The sequence below is a fragment of the Cyrtonyx montezumae genome, unplaced genomic scaffold (assembly GCF_038088225.1).
Source record: "Cyrtonyx montezumae isolate F1298 unplaced genomic scaffold, pur_monq_1.0 scaffold_2, whole genome shotgun sequence".
Taxonomy (NCBI): Eukaryota; Metazoa; Chordata; class Aves; order Galliformes; family Odontophoridae; genus Cyrtonyx; species Cyrtonyx montezumae.
This window is the reverse complement of record NW_027071936.1, coordinates 8,627,644-8,651,127: the sequence shown is the minus strand read 5'-3', so window position 1 is coordinate 8,651,127 and position 23,484 is coordinate 8,627,644. Positions and strand designations below refer to the sequence as shown.

Here is a 23,484-nt window from a genome sequence, read left to right as displayed (position 1 = left end):
TAGACATAAACAATCTATGGAGCCCACTGGAACTGGGATGTACTAGGAGATCAGGAACTCTTCTGTCTGGAGCCTAAAAAAAGCTATCTGTAAAATAAGATAGGCAATATTATGGAAAGCATAGAGTAAAATTTGATGTTAATTATCTTGTTGGGAGTTTACTTTTCTTACTGAAAAGTTTTGAATTTCAAAAGAGAAAAGTTCTCTCCAGGACTATCTGAAGATAAAAATCATCTCTTCAAGTGTTTACAGTGTCTTCAGAAAGAAAATATCATATTTGTGTGCTAACTTCAACTTACTGAGACTCCACAGCATATGGAAAGACTTCACAAAGTTACCTTTGCCCACCTCTGAAATGCAATAGTCTCTGAAGAGTACTTGACTGCATTGAGTGGTTTTGTACATGAAATGAAGAACCAGGAAGGTGGGTGGCTGGGGCCCAGGAGTGGCTGCTCACTGAGCTGCAATTACTTGAGCAGAAATCTAATTAGGGCGCTGGCACCGACACAGCTGATTTTGTGAAGTTGTTACCAGATCTTTATTGATCGTAACTATCTTTGAAAAATCAGCTACTTTATGTAGAGCCTTTTTGAATCATGGTAGGTAGTGACTTTGGGATGGGGAAATGCTGCTAAAACATGTGGTGGACTGGGGTCATTCGTTTACATGGTAGACAGCTTCAGTTTTCTCTCTCAATAAGATACTATCCTTCCTTTTGTTTTTGTGGTAGGAAAACCTGCCTCTGTAATAGAAAAGAGATGCTATTGGCAACTCTGTGGAGGCTGGGGAAATGCTGGAAGGTCAGCTCACAACTCACCACATCCCTCAGGTGTATAGGCAATATTTCTTCAAAAATTGCTCCTGTGCTGTAATGAGCATGCTTGTGACCTTGCAAAATGAAAGACAGCCTACCCACTTGTTCATCTTCAATAGGATTTCATTTTTGCTGCAAGAAGAGGAGTCTTGCTGGGCCCAAATTACCAGCTGTGGGCACTGTGAAAACTTTGGGGGATTCACTTGTTAAGTCAACCCTTCAATGAATATACATAGAAGATGCATTTTTTTTCTGCAGGTATGAAACTAGCACATTCATTTAGACTAGTGAGAGACCTTTGTTTGGGGAACAGCCTATTTCTCTTATTCTCCACAGGGATTTTGTTATGTTTATGCACTATATTTTACTGGCATTATAGCTACATTTAGTCTTATCTTCTCTTATAAGCCTGTTACTGAAACTTGGACTTGTACAGCCTCCTGTTTTTGTGCATTTGGGAATATTTGGATTTTTCCATCTTTTCCTATTGAATTTAAGAGTAACACCTTTTGCCCTTGTATACTGCTGAAAAAAAAATGTTATGACTGAGGTACAACTGCAGACTTGAATTATGACTTAATACCCACCCTCTCCTCCTGTTACATTACTGGAATAATAATATAATTTTACTATAACAAGATCCCATGGATGGAATACCTTCCCCATAATGACAGAGTGAGGGGTTATTTGGCCTGAAGAAGAGTAGGCTCCAGGGAGACCTGATTGTGGCCTTTCAGTATCTAAAGGGGACTCTAAGAAAGAAGGAGACACTCTTTAGCACAGTTAACTATAATAGCACAAGGGGAAATGGTTTCAAACTAAAAGAGGAGAGATGTAGTCTGCATGTAAAGAAGTTTTTTACAATAAGGATGGAGAGGCACTGGAACGGGTTGACCAAAGGAGTGGTGGACGTTTCATCCTTGGAGACTTTCAAGGTCGGGCTGGGCAGGGCTCTGAGAAACCTAATCTAGCTGTAGGTGCCCCTGTTCATTGCAGGGGAGTTGTACGAGATGACCATTAAGAGTCCCTTCCAAATCAAGTGATTCTACGATTGTATGGTGATTTTAGAAACTTATCAGTGGGGTTAGAGACTAACTCTATTTTGGCCAGCGTGCACTTTTCAGAAATACCTCACACCTTGCAGAGCGTTACTAATATACAATATAGATGGTGAAATATATTGTAAAAGAAAGCAAACGCTATGATTGTTTGGCTCTGATGAAGCTTGTTTTGCTGTCACCTATCTAACACTAATCTCAGCAGTACATTGAACAGAATGCAGATGGCTTTGTGGTCCTCTGTTGTCCTACAGGTAGAAGCACTTCTGCCAGCATTGCCTGATATCAGTGTGAACACACACAAAAAAGTCACTGTCCCTCTTAGTAAAAACAGTAATAAAAATTTCAGAGTGCATTATAGGTTTAATTGTCAAAAGCTTTTCATCAGAAATGGGATGAGAAGTACGTACTGTCATGTCCTTGTTGCAAAGGTTGTGCTTTAGCAGTTTGCTATTCAGCAAAAGTCCTAGCACTGGCATCGCCTGCTGTAGTACCAAGGTGACTGTACAGCTTAGCATTTTGCTCTGGTCATTTGTATGTGGTTAGAGTTTCCCTTACAATGGGTGTTTCCATGGCTTTCTTTAATGTACTTGCCACAGGATTACAGCTGCTGGATGTTCCAACTGCAGTTGCAGCCCATGCCAGTCCTCTTTGTATTCTGTTCTGGTGTTATTTTATTCCTCTTTTTTTTATACTGGTGGGCTTAGGGAGACAATTGTAAGTAATGAAAGATAAGAGTTGGGATTGTGACCCTGATAATTGAATACGCCCAAGATTTCCTCATGTTATACACTAAATAAGTGAAGACGTTTCAATGAAAAAGAAAATATTAATCTTAAGGAATGTGAAGGGCACTTAAAAATGAAGGAAAAAAAACAACCATTAAAAGGGTTGTGAGTGATTCAGTAACATCTTCATTTTGATTTTAAATGTATTTGAGTCCGTGAGGGACAGAGTGCTAACAGCAAAGTCAGAGCGGGTCGAAATACTTCCTCTCAAATCTTTTTGACCTGACATGCAATGATATGCAATTTCCAGAGAGAAGACCTAAGCATGAGGCAGCTGTCAGGGGAGTGAGGAATGCAGGCACATATCATGTTATGTTTACAAAATGTCCACCTCCCACACTCCTTTATATAGAGTTTTCAGCAAAGGAATGATGCAGAAGCTATGCATTAAACTGTAGGCTTTGTGGTAAAGGCTGTCTGCTGGCCTGTTTTATGTGTTGTTGTTGGAGTGGATTTTAAACACGGGATGAGACAAGTTTTAAGTGGAGGATCTGTTCCACAAGGTCACTCTGTAGAAACGTGAGGAATAAGATGCTAGAATCGACTCAACTTCTCTTAGATATTTGGACTCATGTGTGCTGTCTTTGGGGGAAAATGAAATAGAAGCCCTCTTCTGAAGTAAAATCCTGCTAGCCCTGTGCAAGTGACACAACTCGGGAAGCTGTGCTTTGCTGTGTGATTAAAGCGGTCAGCAGGTTTGCTAAGGGCTCCTCACTGCCCACATAGCACTGTTGTCTTGGACCCCATGTAACTCCTCTGAAGTCAGGGATGCTTGGCACTGACCAGGTGTAATGGTGCTACACTCAAAGAGCCGTGGGTTGGTGAAGGCAGAACTTTTGAAAGAACTAGAGCCACAGAAAGTGCAAAGCTAGATACTGGGAAACATGTGGTTGTATATATGAGGTGGCAGCATTACACGTTGAAGAGAAGTGGAGCTCCACATCTTCTTAAAGGTACAAAATGTAATAAAAAGTGAATTCTCAGGAAACGCTCAGAAATGATATTCTGGAACATGCTGTTGAACGTTATTCCTCTAGCCTATTCTATGTACTGAAGGCCCACTATTGCACTTCCTCAATGACCACATAGTTTCTCTATAATGTTGTATGGAGACGTTGCAACTGGTCTAATTCACAAGAGGTTTCTGTTTGTAGATGACCTTTAGTTAGACCCAGTTTTAGCTGGAATGGTATTACCCTATACTTATGTATTGCCACAACTTTATTTCTTTTTCCCCTTGTAATTATTGCTACTTCTGGGCTTCAACCCATTTTCTGTTTTACTCCATTTTCTGCTTTGCTGATAAACAAAGCAAACTAGATCAGAGTTGCTAAGATTTCTTGTTTTGTAACTCAGCAATCTTCTGCCTGAGAAAGTGCTGTCTTTCAGTATTTAATCTGTAATATAACTTTAAATTTCTTTACTTATTACTGAATTCTCTTGATTGCACTGAATGTGAAGCTTTCATAAAAAATCTTTTTTAAAAAACTGAATCTCTTCTTTTACAGATATTTTGGAGTTGTCTGAAGGAGAGGGACAAATCTCATGCTCAGAGATTTCTACTGAAAATTATAGCGTGAGTGTTTTCAGGTTATCTTTAGACAAAATGGTTATTATCCCGCTAATCTTAAAAAGTGTAAGATATATATTTATGATTATAATATGCTATATACAATACTTATCAATCATCTTGGTAAAATTGTGTGCACACATTGGGTTCCTTCTCTAAAAACAAAATTCAGAGAAGACTAATGACAAGAAATTTATCTCAGCATCTGCCCACAGTGGTGAGGAATTCCATAGCTGTCTGATGCATTACAATGCTTCTCACTGTCACCTCTCATATTTCTGAATAACTTTATGCACTGTTGTGAAATTCATTACAAAGCTGGGCTGTTTTTCAAAGCTGACTGCTTCTGTGGGTGGAGGCAGTAATAATTTGTTTCTTCTGTATTTCTTTTTATGTTTCCAGGGTCTGCTAGGCCCAAGTATGAGCCAGCTGTGCACAGCCGTGCTTACCTGGGCAATAATATATATTTTTGCTCTCCAAGGGCAATTTCTTGCATTTTTCTGCCCCAAACAAGATTCTCCAAAATTTTTACCATCTCCATGTCATCATATTACATTGCATTATTTTTGTGTTGCTAGAGAGAAGCTTGGACCTAGCACAATAATATCTTGACGTTCAATAGAGTACACACAATTACTTAACTGATAGTTAACGTCCATGGGAAAAGCTTTTCCTAGATAGATGGAGCTTAAAAATAACCAGTGACCTCTGACTCTCCATCTGGCTGCACTTGGTTTAAAGCTGGGCTGTGTAATGCTAGATAAGCAGAGGAACTACACCACCTTTTGTTGTGAGAGCCTTTTATGGCCCAGAAGGATTATATGGATGTATCTGAAAAGCAGAGAAGCTCAGGGACAGGTCAGAGAGACAAGTGAGTGGGACATCATGCCTTTTTTTTTAAACTGTTTTTTAATGTTCCTATTGGAGCAGGAGTGTACTCACCACCCCTTTTCTCACTTATTCTACTGCTGTTTCCTCATTTATCAGTGTTTTGGTTTTTTTTTCTGACCCCAAACGTGTCTGTTCAGGGCTATTTGGTGTACTGCTGGCTTTGTTTTAATGCTAGGAGTTGTAACGTGGATGGGTGGTCCTGTTACCTTGTTTTTATGATGCTGCCAGTATTTGACCCTGGAGCATTTCAGAGGGGTATGGTAGCAGATATGGTCTGCTGTAAATTTACCTCACCTGGATGGTTCCTTTCACCCTGCTGGAGTGCTGTGGGGTAGTCTCTCTGATAAAAACCTCAGTCTGCTGCCTCCTTAGCTGAAGGAGCCCGTAATTTATCCTTCTTGCTGATGCACATACACTCACATCTTAAATGGGTTGGTAAGTAATCATTATCTTGAAGTGGCAGGCGGTAATTGCTGTATTAAAATTCTATGTAGCTTATTTGCTGTGCAGAACTACAGCAGAACTGTATGTACTTCACCAAGCAAGTTGATTAGAGATGCCTTAGGCATCATCTTTTCCAATTTTTAAAAGATTAATCATGCATAGTTTTCATATTAACTTAGAACAGGGCAAGGGGTGAATATGAGACAGTTCTTGCAGCACGCTCTGCGTGTTCTGTATCTTTTTATGAGCCCAGGCTAACCTCTGTCTGTCTCTGATGACCCATTCCTGAAAGAAGTTAAGAGAAATATTGTAATGAATCCACCTGCTCCAGACAGGGTTTCTGTTCCCCCTGGAAAAGATACAAATGAAAAGAAATGTTGGAGATGCTCAGTGTTCCTGTTGACCTTGCCAGCACTAGAATAGCTATGGTAACGTGCGGTAGCATATGTCACAGTGTTAACATAGTCAAGGTGGAGAAAGCTACCTAGCAGAGGTGCAGAGTGTTTGCATTGTACAAAAAATGACAAATGACATAAGCTAAGCTTGCAAAACTACTCAGCTGTTAGTGAATCTATTTCTATGCCAGGGAATTTGCTATCTTTGTTTGGGCTGACAGTGATTTATTCTACCTTCCAGTGCCAGCTGATGTAGTTGTGATGGAAAACCTTGTTGTACAGTGTCCTTAAGTAAGTACAGGAATTACAACAGTCTAAAGAGGCATTTTTGCACATCTAACAATATTTAGAGAAGAAACAGAGACTAGCAAGTGCTTTGGTAGCCACTCGTCTTCATGCAACTGAATGCTTCAGTTCTGCCAAAGCAAAGATATTCTTGTTCAGGTTCACATGCTATGAGGAAGTCTGGTTCTGGTCTAACAGCAAAACTGGAAGAAGCAGCATGTTGTACCATGTCACTTTATTTCCATTATGATGGGTCCAGCTGAGTTTTGAGAGTGGATTGTGTCCGTTGATGTGTTCTTACTGCAGGCTGGAGAAGTGCCTGACTAAAATGAACTGGTGTGGATGGTGGAACCAGAGCAGCCACAGAAGTGTGAATATCCCAGGTGAGAAGATGCCCGTGCCTCGCCCTGTTCAAGCAGTTGGAGGCATTTCTGTTGTGTAGGTAGGTGTCCATGTGTAAACTGGAGACCCAAACCATGCATTGAAAGGCTTACAGCCTAAATTCCACTGAAATATGACTGTTTATCACAGAATCATACAATGTAGATCTTACAGAATCGAATTAAAGTTAAGCATAGGAGTCATTGGATAGGCAGTGAGACCTGTGACATTAGTTGTGGATACAAGAAAGGGGAAGTGTGAGTGTACACTGATGGTGAAAACAGAATTCTCAGGACCCGTTGTCAACAGTCATTTGGAGGCTATGAATTGTTCTCATGGTTGAAAAAGTGTGAAAAAATCCCTTTTGTTCATTACTCACAGGGGGGAAAAATTTGCAAAAGTTACCTAAACCTACGTTAGAAAACTTGGTGTACTCTAACATAAGCAAAAAGCTCAATTTGATGTTTTTAATTCACTAATCTGTAATGATTTTCATAGCAAACAGTGATATCAAAAGCACAAGATTATGATGAAAGGTATGAAAGAGCAAATTTTGTATTGATAATGGGCATACTGCACACAAGAGACAAAAGAAGGTGGACTGCTTGCTCTTTAAAGTAATGGAAATCACTTGTTAGCCATGTAAAGATAAAATGATCAGTACTGTCCGTGTCTCTGTGATTAGATGCTGAGGTAGGTCAGTGATTGTCATTGGATGAGATTTGAGGATACGTGCAGTTAAATCACATTGACTTGGCTGTGCATTTCTTTCTGCATTGCTGTGCAAAAAGTAAATGTGCACAATTGCTTCCTTTACAATTCTGTGCTGCTTCTGTAGTGTGATATATGAACCGATGGTGATCCTGATTGCTACTGCCAGCTGGTAGAGTTAATTTTGCAGTGAAGTGGTTTATACTATAGGGTTTGCATTGTCCTTATGTTTAGAAACCTCTACCCAAATAAGCAGGAGCTAAAGATCTCTCAGAGACCTGAATAGCATTCTAGTTAATGCATTAAACACGAGTAACAGGTATCTCTTGAAGGGTATTTTGTCCTTGTTTAACTCTGATACATAGATTATCTGGTTTAAGATAATCAAACAAAGAATATATGAATTACAAGAAATAAAACAACTATGATGGAAAATTATCGTTCTTATATTATTCTGACATCTAAAATTACCCCATTTTTGGGCCATCGCTGAGAGGGGGGTTGGCTCACATCAGGTTAATATCACTCACAATAGGACACAAGAGGAAGGGTGCTGCACTGGAGCATCAGCAGTATGGTGTAGCCTGATCTCTCACCATACTGATGATTCACTTCTTCCCCACTGCAGCTCATACTGGCTCAGCCTATTTGTACCTTGAGGAAGTTTTACTAAAAAAAAAAAAAAAAAAAGGGGTGAGTAGAAATCATATGACATTTTTCTGGGGGAATTAGTTTAAAATATTTAAGTGTTACAAAGGTTTCTGACCTAAATGAACAATGTAAGAGAGCCAGGGGTCTACTTTACCTTTGGCTTTTTTTCCACCAGGAGAACACTCGATGTAATAGTTAAAATTCACTCTAACCTGTCTCTCAGAGGTCTCATTCAGAAATTTATCTTCCTCATCTTGGCATTTAAATCTGACCACTACTTCCCAAGGAATTTAAAAGAGAAATGTTGAAAGGTTTAAGTGCATATCATTGCCAAATTGCTCTTCTGAATTATATTCAACAACCTTAATGGAAAATACAATCCTTTGTTGGAAATTAGGAAGATCAGGGTTCATTGTGATTGTTTGTTTGCTTTTTTAATCTATTTCCTTAAAGATGTTGAAAGGTACAACCTTGAAAAATTCACCCTAAAGTGAATCTGGAAGAATTTCAAGAGGACAATTGTTGTGGGAAAAATTTCAGACAAAAGTAAAGAAGGTGCCTTTTTTCTCCAGAGTGGAAGGAGGTCTGAAATGTGCTCATGCAAATTCACGTGGGAGGCCATGAAAATTCAGATGCATCTCCTGGACCTGCAGCTGTAGCAGCTCTTGGGAGACCCAGTGAGTTGGGTGGCCTTAAGCTGGTGAAAAACAGTTAAGGAGGTAATGAAAAACAGCTTGTTTGTTGTCAAAAGAAATGTTCCTAGAGGGGAATGATGAATAATATTGGCTCAGTATTAACTACAGTTCTCTGGACTTATTTTTTGCCACTGTGCTGTGTTTGAATGATGTTTATAGGACTGGACCGAGCCATGGTCTCACTCACGTTTCAAAGGTGTAAGTGAAGGTGAAAGCTGTCCAGCTGTTGGGACGAGGTGGCACAACCTCCCTTCTCCTTCTGAGGAGGTGTCACCCTGTGAAGACTGCTCTGCTCTGTGAGGACTGCAGTTTGGTTTGATTCATCCAAAACATTTCTATTCTATTTCTGTCTGAAGTGGCTTTGGATGCAAACCAAAAGGTGTTTTTCTGACTGAACAGGTTTTGTTGATGTACTCGCTGGGGGCTGGTGAGAATGCAGAGATAAGCATACAGCAGCTGAATTGTGTAAATGAGCAGTTTTGACCCTGAGTTGTTCCAGTAGTTCTGTGATTTAATACTCTCTGCTTTGAGTGCGATTTACTGCAGAGTCTATAGCGCAGAATTTCGTTGTGCTAGATGCATCTATTAAACGACTTCCAGCTTCCTTTATGCATTATTCCAAGAGGGGAAAATATATAGAATAGGAGGCAAGAAATGTTTTATTGCAAGATATAAAGAAAGGAGGATTAAAAAACTAGAAAGAAAGAAATTGGCAATTGCTAGTTGGCAGTTCATGTTAATCCTCTTTAACACCCACGTGACTTCAGCTGGAAAGCCTCTCACATTTTTCAATCTGTTGTGGAGCACCGAGCTTAGTGACAGTTATAAGAACCTTTAAAAATCTTTAAGCAGTTTGTATCCCCTCTTGGTGTCACTCTGTGCCTTGGCAGGCCAGCACTGCTCAGAGGCCTAGAGCTGAATGATAAGTACAAACCCCATTTCTATGCATTTCCAATGGCCTGTTGTGCCATGGCTAGTGGTTGAAAGTGACATGTCAGAAACTGATACGTGGATTTCAACAAGAATTTCTGGAAGAAGGCTTAAGAGGGATTTTTATTTTCAAAGTGCAATTTGATAATTTTTAGTGTGTGCCATAAAAACGCAGCCTGGAATTCCCTGATTTCAGAGATATTTCAGAGGAGCTGCCTGAGAGCATAATTATGGGTTCTTTCCTTCTTGAATGACCACACAGGTCATAAATAAAAAAAGGCAGAGTACGATAGATCTTTTTTGTCTCTTGTATTGTCAAGGCCATGGCTCATATATCATTTGCAGTACTTATCCAGGTTGATTTTGATATTGCAAGAAGCTCAGTTTTGCTGCCACGTAGGCTCAGACCTACAGACGGGGATATTTTTGTTGTTGTTTTTTTTTTTTTCTCTACTGGCAGGTCTCTTACATGGATTATCATGAAATATAGACTAACTGAGAGCAGTTTTACAGATAATCCTGGCGTATATGGCTTGTCAGCGTGGAGAAACTCTATCATAACATTTTCAGACCTTAAAATGTAACGTGTATTCTTGGCCATTCAGAAGAAAGAACAAACAAGAAAATGTTCAGGCTTATGGTGTTTGATTTTTTTTGTTTGTTTTAATTTTTTTCTGTGTCATGTAAGCATAAGAACTGACTAGCAGAGCTGACTAAAGTGCTACTGGTATGCCGAACTGCAGAGTAGAGTTGATTTTTCTCTTTGTTAGTATCATGCTGTCTTTATTTTGCTGAAATTTCGAACGTGAGCATGCTGATGAACTTTACTAATGATCCCTTTCGTATTGTAAGAAATGAGATGTCACAGTCTCGAAATATCTAACAAGTCATTCAGCTGTTTGCAGAAGTCATCCTTTATGAGAGCTTGGATTTTGCCGTGTAAATGCTTCAGTTAGTTTGGATGCTAAGATACATGGTACACTTAAAAAAAAATTAAATGAAGGGCGAATCAGGGACAATATATCTTAAAAGGGCTCTCTTGCATAATGACTGTGGGATGATATGTCAAATACATATGTGGATCTGTTTTTTCATACATGGTGTTACCCTTAAATCAAATTTTGATTCATTTACTCTTACAGTCTTTCTCCTACGTGGCTTCCAGGTCCCATCTAGTATTAATGAGCGCAGCAGCAATTTTAACACTATGCTTTATAAACATAAATGTTGCTGTTATGGTTTCATTTCTTTGTTAACTCAAAAGGTCACTGTAAAATTCACATGTGCGTGTAAATTAAAAACAAATGGATTGTACGGTTTTAAAATGATGTGGTGAGGGTAATTAAAAATGAGAAGTCATGGACAGAGGGAAGGCCCTTAGGGAATGTGACCCCTACAAGTCTGGGCACCTGCCCCACAGAGCTTATCCTACTGGCCCTAAAGTTCTGACAGCAGGTAGAACAGCTCAGTGGGAATGCTGAATAGGATTTAAATGATTTTTTTTTTAAGTGAAGTAACAGTGGAACAGCATTTGACTGCACTTAAATAAACCTTCCACCAGGTGATATTTGAAAGATAAAACCTAGAAAAAAGGGACAGTGTATGAATGCAAGCAGCCAGGCAGGCTTGGGGAGTGGCCATCAATTTATGCACACAACTGCATTTTCAACATAATTGGCTGTCTAATTGAGCATTATAATTTAACTGACACATTTAAACATGTAATTTATTTGAATGCATGCTGCTCGTAATCTGTTTATAATGTTTTCCTCTTCAGGATGGTGTTGGACTCTAAAGGATAAAAATCTGATGAACAGAAAAATAACCAAAATAAATATATCAAAGAGCCCCAAGTGCAAGTAAATTTCTGTAATTTTGGATTTGAAGAAGAGTTTGGTAGCAGAGAGGGCATGCAGGTAAAGTTAAGCAAAACCTGGCTATCTGCTCAGCATATTTGTAAATGGAAGCTGAATTTTATTATTTTAAATACCAGAGAGATTGTACAGAGATTCATATTCTCAGTTTCTCATGCAAAGCTGACTAGTTTGCCTGGCAGCCAGATAGGACGGACATTTTGGTAACTGAGAGGTTTAAACTGCACATCTGTCTTGTCTGGACGAAAGAAGCATCCCTTTCTTGAGGTGATAGATACTGCCAATAGGCACAATTCAATTTGCTCAAAGAGGCAATTGAAAATGTTTGCCCTGGGTACTTCCCGCACAATCAGACCAATTTATATTTATTTTCAGGGGCAGATTCTGGACCTGAAGCTGATAGGCTCTGCCACAAGTAATCACACAGATATGGGTTTTACTTCTGCACTGATGATGCTGGGGTTGTGCTGATGCCTGCCTGCCTGCCTGCCATTTTGGTGCTATTTCTTGCAGTCCTTACAGCAGTGCTTTGGGTGTGACTGGCTCTCTTCATATCTGAACAGGAACAAAACTATATTTTCCCTAGGCTCTGTTAAAATTCAGAGACCAGCCTGTCAACTGGTTAGAGAGGAAGGAGCCAAAAGTCCTTTCATCTACCCTGGCATACTCCCTGATGAGCTGAAATATGCAGTTTCCTATGCACCTGGATGTTTATTTGCAAGCAGAAAAACAAACTAATACATATTTATTTTTGTTCCCACAGTATTATTTTTACTTTCAGCCTATATTTGCTGAACAAAATAGTTGCAGGTTTCCTTTTAACCTAATAAACTTTTGTACTGTTACACCTCATTATATATTTTGTGGCGCTGAGGTTTGAATCTGCTGCTTCAATTACAGAAACTGCCAGCAGACATGAAAATCCAGAAGACAGAGGCAGAAGCATTCCTGCCTTTTAGCTTTGGAATTACTTTTGCATACTCTGACAGTTTTCCCTTATAAACGAGGTTGGTGATAGCTACAGCTATGGAATGCAAGAAAACTGATGCAAACTTTGCCACCAGAATTAAGAAGAAAACATTTTTTTTTTTCAAACCAGAGATTGGAACAATTCCGGATTTTCTTTTTCTCTCTTCACCTTCCTCTCTGCTCTCCCAGGTCTGTTACTAATTATCAGAAGTGGGGAAGAGGAAGTATGTGCAAGGTCACGCAAGAGGAAATACAAATATGCAGGTGTTTTGCCCTGAGGAGTTGCAGCTTGCTTTCTGAGAAGACATAGTGGGATTTTGAGTCATCTGTGTTTGTTGTACTCAGCACAGGGTTAGAGTTGATGTAAAAAGTTCTACCCTGGGTGTATGTAAGGCTGGGAATTTTTGCTTTGGCCTTTACCTTAACGATTGAAAACTGCATTTGTATTATTTGTTTAACTGAACAGAAGATGCACTGTGAGTGGATGATGTGTTGGACTCTTTGGAGTGGGAAGATTAATTCATTTTCAGATTGAAAAAGATGGATTCACTTACGAGGATATCCTGATGTTTAAAAGGATGTTTTATGTGGATATCTTAGGCTGGGGTAGGATAATCTCAACAGATACAATTAAAACAGGACATGTAAAAAGCTCTCCCATATCTTGGAGAGACTCACCAGTCACTGTGTCTGTCCTGTGTTGGTTCCCAAATACCTAGTTTCGTGTGTCATGCAGAAGGCTGGAGACTTGGAACTCATCCAGAAAAACTGGACTGGAGGAGATTAAAGGAGAGTTAGGAAGATGAATGGTTTCTCAGAGCATCATTTCTCATTTCCAGGTCTCTGACAGAGCAATTGTCAAGAGATTGGACTCCTATTTTGTCACCCCGTGTGCTCAGAATAACTTTTGTCTATGGAAGTAATATTAGAAATATAAAGCCAAATACATTCCGTTAAGTAAAATCATTTACCACTTTGACCTTCCAGTCCTTTTGCACTGTGGGTCACAAAGGTATCCTCTATTCTGTACAGCTTACCCAGGCGGTCTGTACAAAGAGGACAGTTCATCAAAGCTATTCCTTTCTGGCATCAAGATCCGTTGGCACTTTTTTGGTGTTTTGACTAGTAGTGCCTCTTCTGTTTTTTCACAGTGATAAAGGAGCAGTGAAGCCTTTTCTATTTGGAGAAGGACCTGCTGAGCTTGGGCACACCTCTCATTTGCCATTACCAGGAGAATGACCTCCGCCAGCCAGCTGCTCTAATTGCATGCTCACAGCCCAGGCCAAAAATGCTTTGAGAGTTTATGTCTTGTAAGAGTTGGTATTGATAGTGAGGCATATTAAAAAAAAATCATATTTTCTTTTATTAGTGAGTGAGGATGGTGCCTGTGGAAGAATCACAGAGAAGATGAAGCAGTGAAGGACACTGATAGTTTATGATAGAGCTACAAGGATCTACATGCTATGTGTGCCAAGGTCTGAGCCCAAGACTTTATTTAGTCTTCATCCACAAACCTTTCAGCCTGCTAGCTCAGTTTCCTCAGAAAATGAGGCCACTGGATGGAGAGGAAGAAGTTTGCCACCAGTGGCTTAAGCTAGTATGGTTGAGTCTGCACTGGAGCAGATGTGGCAGCCTTCATACTAGGTTAAGAAATGGCTAGCACCCTGGTAATGGCTGTTTCTCCACTGAGGTTTCTGCTTGACTGTGCACTAGTATGGATGCACAAGTGTCATAGATGGAAACAACTACATTATACTCTTGACTCATAAGAGAGAAGCAGGACTATATTTACTGGTACAATAGAGTTATAATGTAGTGATTTAACAGTGACTTAACAGGATTTGGGATGGCTGGATGCGCTTGATTATTTACCCTACAGACTTCAGAGTAAAGTACTCACATACAGGAGACCCTCCCACTGAGTCATGATGTTCAAAGTAGAACCGCTTGCTTTCTGAAATCCTTGAACCACACAGGGAAGAAGCCTGAGTGCAGCTGGATCTGCTCCTAGTCCCAGCCTAAGAGATCATATGTGCACAGTCAGTCTAAAATATGTTTTTAGCAAAGCTAACAAAGTTTACAGTGACTCTAAGATACAGTCTTAAGGAAGCTAGCGAAGCTTTAAAGAAACTATTAGTCACATACAGAGGATCTGCACTGACAGGGCATCTTGTCATCCAGGTGTAAAGGATCTCTGCATGACCTCGAGAGGCGTCCCTACTTGATGTGAGATTCTGTCTTGCAACCCTGCTGCTATGTTGGAAAGCTCAAAGAGCTCTTGGGCTGTTCACTGTTTATGGAGTAAGATAAATGGATTCACAGTCATACTTTGTTTTTAGGTGCTTTAGCTGCTGAACCAGGTCTCTGCTATCAGTCCTTTCATCCTCCCAGTTTGAGACAGATTTGTGGTCGTTAACCTGTTTAAGTGAGAGTGCTATCAGTACTGTTGCTCGTTGTCTTCCTGTGCAGGGCTGGGCTGGAGGAGGAAGCTGGGAGAAAAAAAGAAGGTGGGGGAAAGAACACCAGCACAATGAGACTGGCTCAGAGCAGGTTGGTCAAGTCCTCCTCAAATGAGCAGTGCTGAAATAGCCTGAGGTGCAAGCAGGACAGTAAAATAGTCCTGAGATAAGCTGTTTGTTTGCTTGATGCAGGTTTAATAAACTATCTGCAACCATGATGGATGCCAAGATCAAAGAGTGAATGAGACTTTGTTCACTGAGATTCAGTCTTTGCCCTAGAAACAGGCATGGAGAAGTATGTAAAAACGAAAGAAATTTCTGAATGGCTCCCATTCAGCTCAGAATTTATAGAGTGTACTTAAAGTGAGAGAAAAGGTGAGAAATAAAGAAGGAAAATGAAAATAAAGGAACAACAAGTGGCAAAAATGCCCCAGGCATGCCAAACTTGTTACCGTAGTATATGAGGATGTCTTTAAATCTATATGGTTTTCAAGAAAGCCAAAGTGAGATACTGCACTTTCCCTAGTTTCTTTGAAGGAATTTAATAAATCAAAGTTAATTACAAGTAAATAATATCTTCAAATGATTAGCTTGATGTTTCTGCTTAGACTGCATTCCTGTCAAATAAATATTTATTCCCATTTTTTTAAATTAAGCATGAAAATAGTCCGCATTATATAACCTAGACAAAAACTGATACAGGAGAAGGCCAGGCTTCCCCCAGCTTAAGTTTCTGTGATACTTTAACAAGTATTTATGTGATTTACAGTACAGCATTGTTCAGTACTTTCTTCTAGTCCTCCGTGGATGGACAGTACCTTTGAAGAGTATATTGTGAATGCGGAAAAGAGGAACTCTGCTTTCAAAGAAGAAACAGAAGCTGATCTCAGCACTAAGATGCTCTTCTCTATTGAAATGTAGGAATAATATATGGAGCAGCACTAGTACAAACTGCTGAACTGCCTTGGCAGCGCTCCAAACGGCTGCTCTTTCTGATGGAGTTTTTAATACTTCAAGAAGACATAGTGTGCACATTTAGACGCCAATAAAACAATTCCCTGTAGGATCCATAGGCCACATTTCATTGCTAAATTATGACGCTGGTGTGAATGATTGACCACCAACGGCCAGGAAAGCATTTCTGTGCACCCAAGTTGAGTAGTGGTTTTGCTTGTTCTCTGCTTAATTCCTCCTCTTGGTAAATCCTGTCACTGCTTCAGCCCTTGGCTATTTTGTCTATCACTTAATGCACATATTGTGACATGGCTGCTGATGTTAAAGAAGTGCTAACTACTTGGCAATTTATTGACTGGAGCCTGAGCTTATTGTGTTCATGAACTACAAGATGTTGTGGCCTGGACTTGGTTGGTCTCCAGACAAAAAGCTGTATTAAATGAACCAAAGGAGAAATCCACAGATGCAATTCTATTGCTGCATCTGGCAATTGAGAGAGGAATGAGAAGGGAACTAAAAATCCCATTACAATTATTCTTGGGTGCTTGGGTAAGAGTTTTCTGTTTCAGAAAAATCAAATAACTTTGAATCTATGCTCTATGTAGCTTAAGCTGTATGCAACAGAAGGGGAATGAGCTCGTTAAACTTGACAGGAAGGAAGAGTGACCTTCTTTTGGGGTGAGTTTAAGGAATTGGAGTTTGGATTAAGAAAAGCGATCTGAAAGATTTCCCTATGGAGTGGTCAGTACACTGACATTTTGCTCAAATTTTTGAAAACTCCTTTTTCCAAGATTTTGTACAGATTATTTTAGTAACAGGATTCAGTGGCTTGAATTTTGTTGTCACACCTGTGATTAGATATAAGTATCATTAACTCATTAAAAGGATTTCACAGAAAGATTTGACTCATCATGGAAGAACGTGATTTGCATGAAGCACAGGACCTGTCCGAATAGAGGAGGAAGGTAAGTGCTCCAGCTTCCTATTTCTTCTGTATGTAATACTGCATAAATTGTATGAAAAATGCAGTGAAAGCAAATAAGGATTAGTTAAACAACCAAGTCTCAGTATGATAATCTAAGCAACTGTTAGATGATTTCTTCACCTTATAAGCTTTTTACCTAGTGTGAAGAATTCTCATCAAGAAAACAGAGAAATAAACTAGGAAAGAAAGCCCCTTCTGTGATAATTACCTGTCTTTATGTTTTAGAAATCCTAATTTTTCAGAAGTGCCAATTAATTTTGTTGACACATTCAGCATAGGTTAAGCCAGCACAGATAAAAGCTCCCTGAAACCAACAATAAACTTGCACTCGTGCCAGGAATCTGTGCATTTTTGACAGAAATTTACCACAAAGTCTTGTTTCTTGAAAGCCACAGGTTGCTTCAGTGTGTGCATTCAAAACAAGGGAAGGATAGCACAGTGACTGAAAAATTGTCTCATTCCGCTAACAAGAAATGCATACATGGAAAAATTAAGAGTGATATTTATGTCCAGCATTTCTTAGGCTATAATTGCCTAGATTCCAAATATGAAAAATGAGATGGTATAAAACAATCCTTTATCCATGTATGTAGGGCTTCAGTAAAAACTGGCTTTTTTTGTTTGATGTTTTCTTGCTTGGCACCCAGCATTAATGATTCTTGTCCATTAAAAAAAAATCATTAAAATTTTGAACTGTTCAGACGAAATTATCCTGGTTACAGCTGGAAATAAAGCTCTAGTAGTGAAGAATACAGGAAGGATTTTTATTTTTATTTTATTTTCTAGCTGAAAATTGATAGTCAGATATCAGCTAATTGAATCATAGAATCCTTTGAGTTGTAAGGGTCCTTTAAAGGTCATCTAGCTCAACTCCCCTGCAATGAACAGGGACACCTACAGAGCCTGGTCCAGCCTGCCCTTGAATGTCTCCAGGGGTGGGACATACACCACCTCTTTGGCCAACCCCTTCCAGTGCCTCACCACTCTTTATAGTAAAAAAAACAAAAACAAAACAAAAAAAAACCCTCTTCCTTACATCCATTCAAAATCTCCCCTCTTTTTATTTGAAACCATTTCCCCTTGTTCTATCACAGCAGACCCCACTGAAGAGTCTGTATCTCATGAGCATTCTCTTCTGCAGGCTGAACAGCCCTAGAATTGGAGATGGAATCTTTCAGAAGTATTTGCATTCTAAACTGCTATCATTGTCTGTAGACTGTAGATCTGGAAGCAGATTTCTGTTTGCTGACTGCACAGGCGTTTCGTTGGAAGTCTTTTACTGAAAGTTCATGAAATACCATTTGAATTGCTTTTGGATTTCTTCTTGGTTTTTGTTTGATTTTTAATACCTATGAACCTATGGGGAATTATTTCATTCCTTCACCTTTTTTTTCTTTTTCTTTTATTTTTTCTTTATGTATCTTCTTTGTGTCCTGCACAAAGTGGGGTGCAAAATAATTGAGTAATTTGTGACACTGACTACAAAATACCATCCCCCAGCTTTATCTGTTATTCCCTTTTTAACTAAAACTTTGGCTTGCAGTAGAGACAGCACCATCTTCTTACAGTTCCAGGTTTTCTTTATAACATTAAAACCCATCCTGATCTACTGAGATTCCTGTATATGATGATGCTTTTCCCATTTAATTCCCAATAACACCCAAGCTTTTAAATTGCTTACAGATATATATACATTTTTTTCCCCCCAGAACTAATTAAACTTTCTTAACGTTACAAAAGAAACAGAAAATCCCCAGTCACAGCTTTTTACTGCTAGATAGTCTACGTGAAACAAAGACTTGTAGGTATTTGTCCTCCTTTGACTTTTTAAACCAGACTACCACTTTTCTACAGGGCTGCTTTCTGAGGCTCACAAGAAGTTTGGGATTATGCAGAGAAGACACAGCCTGGTTTTCTAAACAATGTTTTTATGCTGTGCCACCCACATGGAGAAGTTTGGGGTTTCCCTTGCCTCGCCATACTTCCTTTTATTCCACGTCTCCGGTGGCTGTGGCAATGTGTGGCCTGGAGGCTTGACTTGTGACTCTTGAGCTGCTTGATGCAATGAGCTGATATACAAATGCCTGGAAGGATTATCAAAACATGCTTGCTACACCTCAAAAGAAGTTGAAACTCAAGTCCAGACTTGAATTTTAGGGTGTGTGTTTGTGTTTGGTAGCATTTCTCAGGGGAAATACCCACATTGTATCTTCTTTAGCATCAAGGTTTGGCTTTGGCAGTGTCCAGGAATCTGGCACAAGCCCTGCTAGTACACACTCTGCATCAAGGCTTTTCAGCCTGTGAAATGCTGTCCCAGGGCTGATGGTGCAGTTCAGAAGGAAACCATCTCACAGTAATGATCTCTGTTATCTTTGAAAATGTTTGCTCAGGAGAAAATGTTGTGGGAGTGAGAGGGAAAGAAAGCACAGTGTAACAGTAGAAAGCTGTGCACAGTGCTGGTTGCCATCAGGGGCTGAAGGTTTATCTTCAGACCATCGGATTTAGAAACAGTGCTTCCAATAATTTCATCGGTCTGAAGAAAATGGTACCTTTTATCTTTTTTGTTCTGTTTCAAGCGCAGGTTTTTATGGAAGAAGAGGGCTGTTCGGAGCATCGGGCAGGTTAAGCCGTGCTCCTTTGGAAGAGCTCTGTGAAAAAGACTTGAGTGGTCATGCTGTGGTTGCACAGGGATGGTGCTGCAGCCCGTGCTCTGCGATGGCTGCTGCTGGGCTGCAGGTGATGGGAACGGGTCTGCGATGTGCGGCGTATCACAGGGTGTTCTTGGCGCAGAGGAAACCACAAACCATCCCCAAGCGCCAGATAACTATTCTCTTTTCTGATAGTTTGAAGCAAGCTTTGAATGCAGAAACTTGTTTGGTATGAATGGATAGCATGGAGAAATGGTGTGCGCAGCAGTGCCCGCTGGAGAAGCTGTGAATAGCGTGATCACTAGCAAGCTGCCAGTAGTTCAGAAAAAGGGTTTTCTGCCTCTATTCCTCCTTGATTATTCACACTTCAGACAGTTTGGTGGGAATTCTGCATAGTCTTAGGCTGTGCATGCCCACAGAAGCAGAGAGCTCCCTTTTTCCCTGTGTGGGGGAGTGTTACTAGCGTTATCCAAAGGGCAAATGTGGATTCAGAACATTTTTGCATTCTTCTGGCTAGGGATCAAATGAAATTAGGAAGCCATTTGACTGCCCAGCACTTGTACCGATGTGGATGGCTGTGTGGCAGGGAGCTGTCTGGGGATCAGCTGGGAGCCCGCTGAGCTTTGGTGTGATCCTGGAGTTGTCTTCCTACTGAAGTAGAGGGTAAGCATTAGGTAAGAATGATTACATTACACTACTAGATGTTTCAAGATGTCATGTGTCTCTTCTATAAGCAGCCTTCAGAAATGAGAATAAGGATCACCAGCCCACCCCAGTTTCTGCGGTTAATGCTTTTTCCTGGTTTGATCTGGTTGCTTACTTCGGGCATTAATAATCTTGCTGAGGGATTGCCTAACAGATGTACACCAAGGGAAAACAGTTCTGTGTAGTATGACACCTCCTCGTGGCTTCACGTGTGACCAGTACTGTGAGAGTCAGCTTGGTTTGCACCCCACAGCTCTGCATGATGGGGGGCAGGTGCATCCCAGGGTCAGGTGTGAGCGGTGCTGGGGCAGGCAGCAGGGCAGGATGTGTTCACGAAACAGGCAGTGCCAGTGCATAGTCTAAAGCTGAAATCCCTTCTGTGTTTACCTGTGTGCATCTAAGCCAGATGAGCTTTTAGCATGCCTTGTTTCACCTCAGTGCAAATTATTACAGGTGAGTGATAACTGGAAACGCGAGGCTTTAAAATCACTGTAATTTTACAGCTGCAGTGTTTTAGTACTCCAGAATCTCCTGTTTCCCAAATAAATGAGAAAGCACAGTTGTGCTCAGAGCTCAGTGCCTCTATTTCAAATGATAAAATGCTGCTTTGCTGCTATCTTTCCCCACCCCAATGCTGGGTCCCAATTAGCAACCCCAGGAATCACCGCTCAGTGCACTGATCTGATTTGAAGCCACGAGCAGCTGCAGAAGTTAAGCTGGGCAGGATTTTTCCCTTTGGCACGTATTGCATGCCCCTTAATTAGATGAGAAGCGCTTGAAAGCTAGTGATTTTCATTCTGCTTTAGGAGAGGGTCCTTCTTTTTAGGATTTTAATTTCTCACATTGGAGTTTGAGGAATCGGGCAGTGAAACAGAAGTTTGCAGGGTCCAGCAGCCCAGCCGCTCTGAAGGGCTTTGTGAGAGGGAGCACTTGGATTTGCAGTGGCTGGAGAGCGTGTACTCCCTGGAGCTCTCCTCCTGTCAGAACACGGCATCTGCAGACAGGGATGGTGTTTCTGAAGGGGAAGTGTCACTGTCAAGTTGCTACTGACATCCCAGAAATGCCGCCTGTATGAAAATTACTGTTCTGGGGAAATAACCTAGATTTCCACGAGTCTGATCTGGGTATGTTGCCAGGCAACACGGGCTAACAGGAGCTCGTGTGTGTTCTCTGGGTGGGTGCAGGCAGTCCCCATAAGCTCGCAGATAGGCAGAGGCTGACCCGCTGCAGCAGGACGAGGAGTTCAGCTCCGCACACTGAACTTTTGCTAAGAGAGCGGAGAGAAAAAGCAGCTGGATCAGTCCCAGAGCTGACGTATCCTGTTTGGTTTCTTTCCCCCTCGCGCTCCGACACGCTTTGTGTTTCGGCAGGCTTTTGTTTCTGCTCACAAGTTGCTGTAAAAAATTGGGGAGCGTGTCTGGGGGTGCCGGCGGCGATGTGCTGAGCTCGATGGGCTGGGTTTCCTGCGAGGGCTTTGTTCCTCCTACCACGCTCAGGTCGGTTGTGCAACATGCCCCTACGCTTTGAGAAGAAAAAAAAAAAAAAGTGCTGAGTAATGCCAGAGGTTTCTCAAATGGCTGATGCAAACCTGGAGAATTTGCATCATCATTCAGCAGGAGTAACTTGGTCCGACAAGAGCTTAAATACAGGTCCACGCGGAAGCTGATCTGGTTCCCAATGATAGGGCAGTGCCTGTGGGCAGGGTGAGGGTGCAGGTGCTGCGAGCGCTGGCAGGCAGCAGGGCAGAGCAGAGCTCTACCTGCATGTAGGAGCAACCCTGCAGATAAGAGACAGTGGAGGCTGAGAGTGGAAAAAGCCTTGAGTTGCTGCTGGGAACTTTTTGGCTGCGCTCACCATCGGCGCGTTGGTGGCACGGGAGCATGGTGAGGAAAGCTGCTGTCATGACAGTGCCTAATGGGAGCTACTTGCAGGGGCAGCCGAACAGCAGGTTGTCCTCCATGGACAGCGGGCAGCCTCAGGAGAAGGTGGTGCTGAAGAAGAAAGTCACACTGCTGAGGGGGATCTCCATCATCATCGGCACTATCATTGGGGCTGGCATCTTCATCTCACCCAAGGGGATCCTGAAGAATACGGGCAGTGTGGGCATGTCCTTGACAGTCTGGACAGCATGTGGCATCCTCTCACTCTTCGGTAAGTCTTCTCAACGTTTCCAATTGGTCTGGAGGGGCAGCCGGCGGATTATTTCTATTTTTTGCCTGATTTTCCATTGGATATCAAGGCTCAGCATGGAGCCTGAGGACCAATGGGGCTGCGGAAGGCTTCTGCTCTGCAATAAGCTGTGTGTGAGGCACAGCGGTCTACAATCGCTGTCACCCGGCACCATGTCAGCACAAGCTGTGAGCGCAGGTTGTTTCTCATGGGTCCCTAAAGAAAAAGCAAGTGCCCACTTTCTGTCGTTAGCTGTGCTGTACGTAATATGCTGTTCTTCTGCCTGTAAGAAGTAGCTCATGGCTTGCGTGTGAGGCCCCTGGCAGCTGGTGTGCGAGGCAGTGTTGAGGCAGCTTTGCTCGGTTCCCTGGAGGCTCGGTCAAGGTCTCAGGGAATAACTCCCACCAGGTGTAATCTGTGTTGGTGTGAGAGGGAGCAGAGCAGTAACACCAACAGCTCCTCTCCCCTGTCTCGTGTTACTGCTTCTCAGTTCATTCCCTGCTCGCAGTGTGCCTTGAAAAGTTTGGGTTGCAAGGATGAATGCAGCAGAAGCAAATGCGTAAAATGAGTTTTATTGCTGGCTTGCCAATTGTGACAGTTTTTACTAATTTTGGTTACTAATTTTGCTGTGTTTCTTTTTAACAATATAACATTCTGAAGAATGCCACGTGGTTTCTTCTGTACACAAAGCCCCATTCAGAGTAGAAAACCCCACCCTGGCTTCTGAGGGACAGAGGGTCCATTGACCTCCTTAATGAATTAATCTCAAAGAAGCAGAGGAACTAACATGAGTTTTGGCTTTATTTGAAACAGAGACAACTTGTTTTCTGGCACGACGTAGGGAGGACAAACAGGGGCTAACACACGTCTGTCTGATAGGTGGAATGTGTAAATGCCACCCTGTGGAACTTGGCTCTGAGCTTAAAAGCACCACTGGGTGTTTGGAGGCTAAGTCCACCCAAGCCAAACAGACAATTCAAGAAAGTTAGGACCCATTCTGGTCAAGTGTTAATTGTGTTGGCACAATGTGCAACGTGTTCTGTTATCCAAGTGTTCAAATCCTGCCTGTAACCAAAATTCCCTCGTAAAGAAACACCTCAAATACAAC

At 41.3% G+C, this 23,484-nt stretch overlaps 1 protein-coding gene and 1 long non-coding RNA gene across 2 annotated transcripts in view; both read left to right on the top strand.

Moving 5' to 3' along the window:
- Nucleotides 1-4,188: 4,188 nt before the first annotated feature.
- Nucleotides 4,189-8,024, top strand: LOC136048403 (uncharacterized). The gene is made up of 3 exons (XR_010622169.1): nucleotides 4,189-4,236; nucleotides 6,552-6,687; nucleotides 7,966-8,024. It is a non-coding gene; the product is annotated as an uncharacterized LOC136048403 (long non-coding RNA).
- Nucleotides 8,025-21,261: 13,237 nt separating this feature from the next.
- Nucleotides 21,262-23,484, top strand: part of SLC7A11 (solute carrier family 7 member 11) — a 55,402-nt gene continuing 53,179 nt past the window's right edge. Inside the window, exon 1 of the mRNA XM_065736347.1 lies at nucleotides 21,262-22,358. Coding sequence (XP_065592419.1) covers nucleotides 22,088-22,358 — 271 coding nt within the window. The 5' untranslated portion in view covers nucleotides 21,262-22,087. The remainder of the gene's footprint in view (nucleotides 22,359-23,484) is intronic.